Source organism: Hyaena hyaena, unplaced genomic scaffold (genome assembly GCF_003009895.1).
Source record: "Hyaena hyaena isolate Hyena2069 unplaced genomic scaffold, ASM300989v1 scaffold_1105, whole genome shotgun sequence".
Lineage (NCBI taxonomy): Eukaryota > Metazoa > Chordata > Mammalia > Carnivora > Hyaenidae > Hyaena > Hyaena hyaena.
Genome location: NW_024081739.1, coordinates 340,065 through 352,701, shown reverse-complemented (window position 1 = coordinate 352,701; position 12,637 = coordinate 340,065). Strand labels below are relative to the sequence as shown.

At 34.7% G+C, this 12,637-nt stretch overlaps 1 protein-coding gene across 1 annotated transcript in view; it reads left to right on the top strand.

Annotated features, from left to right (window-relative positions):
- Nucleotides 1-12,637, top strand: part of RASA1 (RAS p21 protein activator 1) — a 110,985-nt gene that overhangs the window by 81,670 nt on the left and 16,678 nt on the right. Inside the window, exons 10-13 of the mRNA XM_039222343.1 lie at nucleotides 1,814-1,934; nucleotides 2,934-3,090; nucleotides 10,482-10,569; nucleotides 12,466-12,543. Of these exons, the coding sequence (XP_039078274.1) occupies nucleotides 1,814-1,934; nucleotides 2,934-3,090; nucleotides 10,482-10,569; nucleotides 12,466-12,543 (444 nt within the window). The remainder of the gene's footprint in view (nucleotides 1-1,813; nucleotides 1,935-2,933; nucleotides 3,091-10,481; nucleotides 10,570-12,465; nucleotides 12,544-12,637) is intronic.

The following is a 12,637-nucleotide window of genomic DNA, read 5'->3' as shown; positions in this document are numbered from 1 at the left end:
AAATCTTGGTGCACAAACATAAACATTTAAAAAACCCTTATTTCTTTTGCTCAAAACAGGGCAATCTAGATTCTTGTCATAACATATTGCATGAAGACATCCTTCCTACTAAACGACTAGGTAAAAACATCATATTTCCTTCCCATCGCCCCTCGTAGAAATATATCGTTTACTCAGTGTTTCTCGAGTTTGATGAAGCTCATTGAGGATACTGTCGTCTCAAAAATCAATTTTATCATCACAATAGACCCCAAAGTGCTTGCTGCCTCTTTGCATTCATCTTTTCAATCTTTTAATAATTGTCAGGCATCTTCTCATGTCAGTTTTTTCTCTTTGCTAATATGAGCAGAAAACTAAGAGTTCTGGGCCATGTTCAGTGGAAGTTAATGTAAAGATAACCTAGATGGTCCTATATACTTTTTTGACAGATGCTGCAACACTTGGCAGCGCAGTAAAAAAAACAAAGGGTAAGGCAACAAAGATGATTGATTTCACTCTTGCATCATCCTCTAAGCCAGCGGTTGGAAAACTGTTCTGTAAAGGGCCAGATTATAAATATTTTAGGTTTTGTAGGCCATTCAGTCTCCATCTTATCTGCTGAATTCTGTCTTCGTAGTCTGAAAGCAGCCACAGACCAAACGTAAAGGAATGAGTGTGGCTGTGTTTTGATAAAACTTAATGTCCAGAAACAGGCAGTGTGGGCTGGAAACCCTGCTCTTTAGCATACTTGGGCATCAGTTGTTGAATAATGATGAAATGGTTTCTTGGATGATGAAATGGCAGAATGTTTCAAGATACATGAAGAATAAGATTTTTGAAAATCTCCTATGTTAGATTTATAAAAAGATCAGATGAACTCCTGAAGTCTCTAAGAAAAAAGTCATAAAATCTTAAGCCTAGCAAATAGTAAGAAGTGCTCAGCACTGAAACTAAAAACCTGAAATTGAGTCCAGTGGATTGAATGATTTTGGAAGGATCATCATAAAGACACTCTTCTCTTTTATATACTTCCTGACATCAGAATTCATTATGTTATTTGGGAGGGCTCAGCAGTTAAGACACATGCATGCATTCGTATAAATCACAGAGTTATGTAAAACCATGGAATAAAAACCACCAGGTTATGGGAAAGTGGGCACAACATTGAAAAACCTCATCAATAACACATAGAGATAAGAACCTCAAAAAAGATAGCATAGTTTTCTATGGCTAAATGGTTCTGAAATACTTACTACAGTAAATATGGCACTTTACCTTGAAAAAGACCTGAAGTTTACTTGCGGAAGAGGCCGTCAGAAGGGTGGTGAATATTGTAAAGTGTTAGAACTATTCAGATGGCGTAACATCAACTGTGGATAGATGGGTAAGGCATATAGCACTTGGTGAACTGAGAGGGCTATTAGGTATTTGAGGTGTGTTTTGTATATTCCCATGCATCTCATTTCAGCTGCGCACAGTTTTCTGCATTCACCTAGTGATTCTCACAGATGTAACTACATAAACAACCACTAATTTATTTTCTGCTTAAATTGGTTCCTAACTTAGCAGTTCTTTTGGGACAAAGTCATGTTTTCAAAACAGTGTTACTTGTAACACAACAACATAACAAACTGTTTTTGAGAATTTCTTTGGAAAGCAAAGGATCTCTGAATATAGGTGTTAATATTATTTCAGATTTTAGCATTAAAAGCTTTTTTTTTTTTTTTAATGTCTAAATAGACAGGCGACCTGGCTTTTAATTAGTAATCGCATAGATTTTATTTAATTTCCATCAAGAATTCATGAAATAATTTTAATATTTTTAAAAATTCAGGATCAAGAACAAGTACTCAATGATACAGTGGATGGCAAGGAAATCTATAATACCATTCGTAGGAAAACAAAGGATGCCTTTTATAAAAATATTGTTAAAAAAGGTTATCTTCTAAAAAAGGGTAAGTGTTAACTTTAAGACTGAAGATTCAGTTTCAGCATTTTACTGTTAATATTTAGTAGAAACATTGTAGGTACTGGGCATAAAACTTCCCACTAAGATTTGTATTTAATAAGTTGTTTTGACATGAATTATTATTAGTGATTGACCCTTATTTAAAGCTTTTATCTAAGCATCCTTGAAAATCTAGAGTTGAGGTATATTAGGTCAACATTTCCAAGCAGAATTTCATGAAACAAGCTTCCCTATTTCTAAGTATATCTTTTAAATCTTAAAGTCAGTTCCAGTTCCAGTGCAAGGTATTTGATTGTTTGCCCCCTCTCCACCCTGTACTTCATTATTATTTTTCTTTTTCAAGAGAAGCTTTTATGATACTCGTCATTCATTGTTTCCTTTTTTTTTTTTTTTTTAAGTTTATTTAGTTATTTTGAGAGAGAGACAGAGCACAGTTGCATGAGCTGGGGAGGGGTAGAGAGAGAGCGAGCGAGCGAGCGAGAGAATCCCAAGCAGAGCCCGACATGGGGCTCAAACTCATGACCCATGAGATCATGACCTGAGTCAAAATGAAGAGTCAGATGCTTAACTGACTGAGCCACCCAAGTGCCCCAAACACATTCACTGTTTTGATGTTTCTGTTTTATAGATTTGTCTCAATTTGACATTGGAAATGTTACAGGGTTGGTTGTTAGGGTGCGTGGTAGAAGAGTTTTTTCTTATGACTGAAAAAAATTACTCCTAAGCAAGAATTTGAAAGATTTTATCTTAATGAAATCTCCAGAGATGTAGTTAAGGTGATTTTTGTCATATACAAGGCATTTTTCTACAGATAAATTGAGGCATTTTTTCAGTTTATAAAGATTGGTGTGTTATTGAAGCCTTGGATTAAAAGTGGAAATATGATTTTTATTTTTAGCAATAATAATTTTTATGATTTTAATATATATCACTTAAAAGTTTATTATTTCACTAAGGGGAAGCATGTTTGTTTGTATTTTAACAGGCAAAGGAAAACGGTGGAAAAATTTATATTTTATCTTAGAGGGCAGTGATGCCCAACTTATTTATTTTGAAAGTGAAAAGCGAGCTACAAAACCAAAAGGATTAATAGATCTCAGTGTATGTTCTGTCTATGTTGTTCATGATAGTCTCTTTGGCAGGTAAGAAATTGGTTTCCTATTTCTTTTTAGAATTGTTTTAATCATAAAACAGGTGGATATGTTCAGATCGTTTTTCAAAGCTTAGCCAACTGATGTTGCAAGTCCTAAAATCATCTGAAAACATCAGATTTACTTCATGGGGTAATTTCTGTCTTCTTTATTTATTTTAAACTAACCTGTTGCGTGAAATTCTAGTCTTATATTACATAGGCATGTTTCCTCCCTGTCCTCACCACAGTGTTTGGAGTGACTGATTGCAAGTCTTGTTTTCTTTCCAATTTTATCATGTTCTCTCTTAACTCCCGGCATCTGATAGTACTAAGTTCACTCAGTTGTACTATTAACTTGACACTTCTGTTCCTAGAAAATTTGATATTAAGAAACAATTTCAATATAAAAATAATTGCTTCCTAGGAAATAGGAGAGTACTTCATATTTGGAGTTGAGGCTTTTTTTTTTTACTTTCACCTCAGAGCTTTTCAAAAAATAAATACAAATGTATAAGCTAAAGCTGAATCCTGGACATCAAGGCAAATCCAGTTCTTGATTACATTTAATTTTTTTTATTAAGAACAATGGCCTTTCTTTACCTTTCCCCCTGAGTATTATTACCAATCCATTCTAGAGTCTTTTTATATATATGTATCATTTTTATTACTTATCGGTATTAATAAAACACAAAACCATTAAAACAAGTGATTTTTACAGCGTTTCTGCTGCAGGATGGCATTTCTACTAAGCAGGTCTAGTTTTATCGTGTTTAAAACTAAGTTGAGAAAACTTCAAAGCAAATACCTGTAGAGCACATATCTTTGTCATTTCTTCTTTCCAAACTGTGTTTAGGAGATCACAATAGTGTTATTGTTTAGCTTTAATTACAACAAAATTTATAATTAAAAATTTAGTCAATTTTTAATTTTTTTAATGTTTTATTTATTTTTGAGAGAGAGAGAGAGACAGAGACAGAGACAGCATGAGCAGGGGATGGACAGAGAGAGAGAGGGAAACACAGGATCTGAAGATAGGCTCCAGACTCTGAGCTAGCTGTCAGCACAGAGCCAGACACGAGGCTCGAACCCACGAACCGTGAGATCATGACCTGCGCCGAAGTCAAACGCTCAACTGACTGAGCCACCCAGGTGCCCCTAGTCAGTTTTTTTAAATGATCAAGGTTTGAGGAATGCTGACTTGAACAGATAGCTTATCCTTATAGTAGGGCTTTTTGGAACCTTAGCCCAGTGTTTATGTTGTGAATCAGTCACTAAGAGGGAAGTATATAATATGAAGTATTTTCATGAGTCGTTTTGACTTTGATAACTCCTCCCACCTTTTTTCCCCCCCCATCACTTCCTAATATTTCATAAAGACAGCTGTTCCAAAAACACAAAAATTTTGTGGGTAACATAGGATTTCCTAAGATTTTTTTCCCCTCCCTTAAAAACATGGAATCTTGGCCTTTGGGTATGGTTAAATCAGACTTCTGGCTCTTTTTCTTTTTATCTTTCTCCTGTGCTTGCCTTTGTGTGCGCTGAATTTTGTCACAAAACAGCTTCCTTCATGGTAGCAAAGTGGCATGTTGTACCCAAAGGAAAAGTAAGTGTTCCTTCCAGTAATGATTGAAAATCCTGAGAATGCTCTACTGAACCACCTCTCAATTAGTCTGTAGTCTTGACTTACCTGAAGTAGCAAGGAGTGGGATTACCTTCATAAACAGAGGCCGTTGGGTGCCCAAACCATGTTGCTGAAGGTGATCCCATCCAAATAGTGAGGCTTCTCTGTATTCTCTGTGGGAGAGGGAAATGGATGTTGGGGAGACTCTCCCAGTATTCACCACCAGTCTCCGTTCCCTTTTAGTGCTATGAATGGTTCCAAGAGGGAAGAGATTTTGAGGACAAGCTTATTGAAATAGTAATATGAAATAAGTGGCTCTTAAGCCAAATCTTAGAAGATGGGTATAAATTCATTTAGATTGTTAGATTAGAACTTCTCAACTAGCATACCACAAATAGGTTATAGGTGTCACTTGAGATATTGGTGGTTGTAAAATATTACTGTGATAAAAATATTAAATGTTTTACATTTCAAAATCTATACAACTTGAAATTATGACTTCTTTTATAAACTGTTTTAATTCATTATTTGATCATGGCAAAAGAATTGGGCATGTAACACATGTAGACCAAAAAGCTGTCTGCAATGAACACACTTGAATACTTCCCTCTGAGTTTCTTCTTAAATCACCCATTTACTCTGAATGTTATTTTATTTGTATTTTTGTTGTTGTTGTTGATCATCATTGAAATTACTTTTGTCTTGGGTAAAACTTAGTTTCATTTTGTTTTTTACATTTACATTTTTTTTCTGTTAACACAGAAATTAACTTTGTTTTTACTATAAAATATATAAGGAAGTTCTTGAAAAATATAACGAGATATTTTTTCATTGTTCTTTATGATTGGCTTTAATGTACAATAGTTACTTTCCCACCATAAAGAGCAGTTGGGTAATTAAAGCTGGAAAGTTACTAAATTCAAAAGCTAACAGTGGCCTTAATTTAAAAAAAAAATGCAGCCTATTAATTAGGCCTCTCAAGAAATGTGTTGGGATTAGGTTATGATCTCATAGTTCATGAGTTCCAGCCCTACATCAGGCTCTCTGCTGACAACATGGAGTCTGCTAGGGATACTCTCTCTCCCTCTCTCTCTCTACCCCTCCTCCACTCATGTGCATTCACTCTCTCTCTGTCAGTCGCTCTCTCTTTCAAATATTAAAAAAATGTATTGGGATAACTAAAGCCAATACATCTCATCCTCAGCCTAAATACTTTGCATATAAGTTAATCAGTGGTGCCAATCACATTGTGTTGGTACCTTACCACTAAAGAACTGTTAATGTTAAATAAAAGCCCCTCGCCCCCCACGCCATTTCCCTTCCAGTCCCCTCCCCTCCATAGATCTGTTCCTGTGATATCAGGTTATATTTGGGAAGCCTGTTGGGAACTCTTGCAGTTAATAGCTAAAGCTAAAGCCCAGATGCTGAATTCACACCGAGTTGGAGAATTTGGTTGTTGAATCAGTGTGCATGGAAATGGTGACTTTTATGTTTGAAGCCAAAGAGCAAAAGCAGTAGAAGAGATACCATTTTCAAATAGTACTTGATTGTGTTCAGATAGTATTATCAGTAAATGCATTGGTGTATCAAATGATAGAGGCTGTATACAGGTCCAGAGATTACAGTTGCTTTTTGTTTTTTTTTTAATTTTTTTAATGTTTGTTTCTTTTTGAAGACAGAGGTCAAGTGTGAGCAGGGGAAGGGCACTGAGGGAGGGAGACACAGAATCTGAAGCAGGCTCCAGGCTCTGAGCTGTCAGCACAGAGCCCAATACAGGGCTTGAACTCACAAACCGTGGGATCATGAGCTGAGCCGAAGTTGGATGCTTTTCCAATTGAGCCACCCAGGCGTCCTGAGATTACATTTTTAGTACACACTGATGAATCTGAAAACATTAGAGAAATACTTGGAAGTAAATGTTGGTTATTCAAAGGGTTACCACAAAAATTAGTGAGGATAAAGTATTTAAAACATCCTTTAAAAGAAAGAAGATATTGCAGAAATAGTATTTAAGTTTATGATCAATGATGAAGCTTCATGATACAAACATTTAAAGATTTTATATCAAAAATTCATTCTGGAAAATAAGCAATATGGAGAGGTTCTTATATGTAAAAGTCTGTCTTTGGCCCTGAATTCTCCATTAAATATTATAAAATGGAGTCTTATAAAATCCAGGCTGCTTCAGCCGCACATGTTTTCAGCTTTATGGGAGGAAAGAGGATCAGAACAGTACTCTCCTCTTTGATACCAGAGTCTGTCAGTCACCCAGAAGAAGAATTATGCTGAAGTGCATGATCTATAAGAACAAAACGTCTTGGTGAATGATTCCCACTTTGCAGATTAGTTGAAGAATGGGTAAACTTCCTCAAAATTAGAAGTAGAACACAAAATTATACTCATGTGTTCTGATAGTTTATGAATTCAAGGCAGAAATTCAGCTTTGGATAAATGAGGTTAAAAATGATTCCCTATTGATACTTATAATTTCAATGATAACCTTAAGTATTAAGACAAATAAAGCTACATGTGTGTAAACTTGGGGAAAAGCTGTACCATTATTTTGATGTACTTTCTATGAACAGGCACAAGTGAACTGAAAACCAATTTGCAGTATCAAAAAAGGTCAACATTACACTTGCCAATTAAAGGAAATGACTGCTAGAGTTAAGGAAAGATTGTATCTTCTAATGCAATTTAAAGAGACTGAACTATTCCTATTATGGTTAATATGAAGAGTTTCAGGTAGTAGAAAAGCAGTAAATACATATTTTCCATTTGCTACAAGATCACAGCTTGCTTATTGTGCAGTTTCATGCTGAAGGTGGCTTTTAAGAATTTGAAGACATTGTATTTAATGAGACCAGGTCTAAACCTGGTATGAAAACGTTCTATTCTTTTATTTTAAAGAACTGAATTTTTTTTCAAAGCCTGCCAGATTACCATCATCAACTGTATTTTTGAGGGCCTTACTGTGAAATAGTTGGGTAGTACCAAGAAAGAGTGGATGGCAAGAAAAACAGCATCAGCATTATCAAGGAAGTGAACTGATTACTTCTACCAAATAGTAGCACTAGGGAAAAAGAGGTTGATAACAAAAATTGTATCCTGGAATGCAGATCTCATAGTACAAAAGGGGAGGTTAGCAATCTTTTTCTTTGAAATATACGGCTAGCACTCAACATTTCTTGCTTTGGGGAATGGCTGGCACCCAGTACACTGACTCACCTGTGGCCTGTGCATGGAATGGCATGTGAAGGTTAACAGCAGCCCCTGCAGTAGAGGTGAACCGTATTCTTGCTCAGGCCGTGGTGCAGGAATGTTAGCAGGGCACTGCTCATGTGCCTGTTTTCCCAAACTGTTTTAGTGCACAGCTGTGTGCTTTTTCCCAACTATTTTCAGTAGTACGAGGTCTCTCAGCATTCTGTTTCTTTATATTAAACTTCTCACTTTTAGTATAGCTTTACTTTAAATATAATCATTCCAGAAGGACAAGCTGAAAAACATTTCAGTGATAGAATTATTGTAGTGAATATTTATGGGGGAATGTTGTGTACCATTTGTCTTTTCATAGGCCTAATCTTTCATTGTGGCAGTATTTATTGTTTATCTTCATTTATGAACGATGTTTTTGCTGGATATTAAGTTTTAAGGTGACATATTTTTTCAGTATTTTAAAGACTTTTTTCCTACCTCCAGCATTTTATTTCTACTTCTGGTTATCTCTTAGAAATAATAGATCTTTTTTGTGTGTGTACTGTATTTTATCTTTCTCTGGTTGCTGTGAGATTTTTCTTTAGGTTTTTAGCAGCTAAACAAAAATATGCCTACTGTAATTAAAAAAAAACACTTTATCCTAATGTTGGCAGAGCTTCTTTAGTACTGATGTCTTTTTCCAGTTTCAGAAAATTCTTGGTTATAATCTCTTTAAACAGTTCTTCTGCCACATTTTCGTGCATCTTCTGTGATTCATGTTACATGTTAAAACTTTTACTCTGTCCCATGTGTCTCTTACATAGTTTTCCAGGTTTTTATATTTTTTTCCTTTATGTGCCTTAGGTTGGGTATTCTGTCTTTCACTTCCCTAATCTGCTCTTGTGTTACTGAATGCATTTCTTCAGGTCTTAATTTTATTAACTACATTTTTCAATTCAGAATTTTCATTTGATTCTCTTACACATGTAGTTATCTGGCAAAATTCTCTATTTTGTTTGTTACCTGTTTTCTTAAACCTTTTAATTACAGCTTTTTGAAAGTTGTATCTGACAGTATCTGGATTATATGTAGGTCTTTTTCCTTTGTCTGTTTTTTTGTTGTTTGTTTTGTTTTTGTTTGTTTTTGGCTTTTCAGTCATTTGATCATGATTCCTGGGATGTCTACTTATGTTTGACTAAATGGTGGACAGTTCTATATGAAAAACTGTAGAAGCTATGGATAATGTTATTGCCTCCAGAAAGGATTGTTCCTCTGCCAGATGAGTCCCCTCAGGGATCGATTGGAGGTATAATGGGTGTGTTAGTGAAGGCTGTTCTATTTCTGGTGTGCCCTTACTCTGAAGGCATGGCCCTGCAGGAGTCTTAACTCAAAGCCTTTTCTTTTAAAGGTCCTAAAGTCATGTGTCTCCTAGCAATATGAAACTGTTGAATGTGCTGGTTTGGCTTCTGAGCCTCTTAGAGGGTTGCTTTCTGCTTAGCTTCTCAGCTTCTTGTCCTACTCGGTTAGAAACTGGCAACACTTTCAAAGATGAAGCTGTGGAGAAAGTCAGGCTCATCTCACTGTGATCTTGGCCTCTCAAGTCTTAGCTGCTTTGGTTGTTCTCCAGTGATTTCAAATGATGTTTTTTGTTTTGTTTATATTTTATGGAGCCAGGAAGGTCTGACTGATTGAAGACAATTTCAGATTCTCAAGTTTCTAATTGGTGTTTTCTATTACTTTATAGCCTTCTCAGACATGAAACGATGGTTTTTTTAATCTTTAATAAATGCTTCAGCTTGTACTTGGGGTTTTTTGCTATGGCCTCCTAACATTAAGAGATATAATCTTTGGTTAAAGCAGCTAGAAATAACATTTATTGAGTTTCAAAAACATGAAGGCCCTTACTGAACATTTTATGATCATTTTCGAGTCTAGGTGGAAAGCCAGCACATCTTCAAAAACGATACAAAGTACTATCTAATGTATTTCCATGTCAGATGAATTCTAGTATGGTGCATGCTGCTGGATGACAAGAACTAACATGTACTGTGTATGGCTGTTGGGTTACCTAATCATCAGAATAAGCGTATTGTGAACGGATGATGTTTCCATTTTAACAGATGAGGATAAATGGTCAGTTGTAGAAAAAAAGAAAAGATAAAAATAGGTTTTTAAAAAGTCACCCACAATCTACTGAGAGATAATCAGTAAGAACATTTTTGGTCTAAGAACATGTCTAGTCTTTCCAGCACACATAAATGTATATTACATATCATTCTGAAGGGTTGAGTTGAGTAACATTTTGCTTTAAAAAGTTTTTAGATGGGCAATTCTAGCATAAAACATTTTGAAATTTTGAAGGATTGATAAAATTTCAGCAGTGCTGACAAAAAGTTTTCTAAAATATATGTAGCTGGCATTTTATTTTTTCAGTAATGATCTGGTACAATGGAGTATTTCTCAAAATGAAGAGTTATGTTAATTGATAGACATTATATAATTATATGTTAGGATTTTTTTTAAGTTGGTCTGTTTCAATGCATTTTGTTAAGCTTCCTAATAACTTTTCTGTTTGTATTTTAAAGGCCAAACTGTTTTCAGATAGTGGTTCAGCACTTTAGTGAAGAACATTACATTTTTTACTTTGCAGGAGAAACTCCAGAACAAGCAGAGGTAAGTTCAGTGTTTTTTCAACTACTGCATACCTTTATATTTAGCTCATGTTTTCTTTTTAACTAGAATAGAAAACTATTAAATTTATGATAAAGACATAAAAAGGAAGACTGAAGTCTAATCATCTTTTCCAAGGGATGAGAATTTTGATGTGTAAATATTTTTTAAGAGAAATGCAGAAAAGCGCAGTGAAGGGTTATTAGGAATGAAAACTCCATTTTAAATTGACCTTTAAATACTCTATGATGTTGAGTCCAACTGAAATGCTATTTAAAATCCTCTCTGCAGAAAGGTTATAGATATTCTCAGTTCAGTTGAAAGCTAAGCCAGTTAGTTTTGCTAACAAGTACTATATTCGTCACTAGTCCATTCCTAAAGATAGAAGTTCAGTCATCAAAAAGAAAAGTATTTTAGGAATTTGCTGTTTTCTCTAACTTTACATAGAATGTCTACTTTCAGCACTAGGTATTGATCTATGTGCAGTGCCCTTAAAACTTCTATTAAATTTTAAGCAGTGTTGTGAAGAGACTTTTGATTGAACCATAGTGTTTCAGCGGTATTTATTGGTATTTTGCACAAATATGGTGATATTTGTTCTGCTTACAGTCTATAGAAGGAATTGGAAGGTGGTTAAAAGGTCAAAGAAAACTTTGTTGTAAATAGAAGGTTAATTTGCCAATCTGGATATAAGGCAGAAGCTCTTTAAACTGGATCCTGCCATGTGTCTCTGATTTGTAAATTATGAAAATAGCTCTGATTCTAGAATGAACTTGATGAATGAGACACATTCCATAATAGTTTCAGTCATTGTTTTGTGGGCATTATTCCTAATATTTAGATACAAAAAGTAGAATTCAAAACATTTTAGTAACAGATGAACATTTTTTTTAAGGCTAGAAATTGAGTTAGGAAAGAAATTTAAACTTCAGTACCCTGTCTTCCAGTTTTTTCACCATGTTCCTCTTTCTAAATAAAGATGTGTTGCATATTTCCATGACATTTCAGGATAAATAGAACATCTTCTTTTTGTATATACTTTCTTTATGCATATACTTTCTTTATGCATATACTTTCCATATTCTTTATTTCCGTGTACCACTTAGGGTCCCAAAATACCACTGGTGTTTCCAGTTTCTTTTACTTTGGTGGTCTGTGGGGTCTGTTACTTTGGTTACTGTCTTCTGTTTCTAAAGCTGTGCTAATTGATTTGGTCTTAGTTTGTTCTTAAAGATATTCTCTAAACATTCACACAGTTCAGACTGATTGAAATAGCCAACAAGCAAAAGAGAAAATTGAATAAAGCAATAATGCAGGGCTTTGTGCACATATGTAAGCCAAAGTGAAATGTTTAGACTTGTTTTTGGTAAACCTAAGATTGTTCTCTCCTTTCTTCAGACCACTAGATAAACATTTAAAAATACAGCTTCAACCTAACTGGAATAGTAGCCTGAAAATTTTTTTTAATGTTCCACTTGAAAAGCTTATCAGTAACTCAGATCCCCTTACACATTTCTACGTATATCCTGGTCTAAGGTAAGATTAGTATACTCATCAAGTCAGTCAAAACACAGACAGCTGGTTGAGCAGTCAGCCCTCCTTTCACAAAATATGACTGCTTAATAACCATACATAATTTTATTTGGCTAATGGCCAGTCATGGTGTACTTAACATTGATTGAGGGATTCTACAGAAATAAAATTTTAAGAATTTATTATAATAGTTTTGGTCACTGTTTTACTTCATGGGGCCACAAATGTATTAAAGTGCAACATGTTTTTGAGTGTAGAAATGACAGTCTGGAAAAGGAAAAACTCGTGAATTTCAAAAAAAAAAGATTGGAAACTGGATAAACTAATGTACAGTATATTTCTTTGAAATGCTGTCATTTTTTGTAGGATTGGATGAAAGGTCTACAGGCATTCTGCAATTTACGGAAGAGTAGTCCAGGTACATCTAATAAACGCCTGCGTCAGGTGAAACTTAATTTTCTTTGATTTGAGGTTGTCACATTTTGCTGTATTACTTTGTTCTTTATTTCTAGCTGAATTGTTTTGGGCAACATTTCAA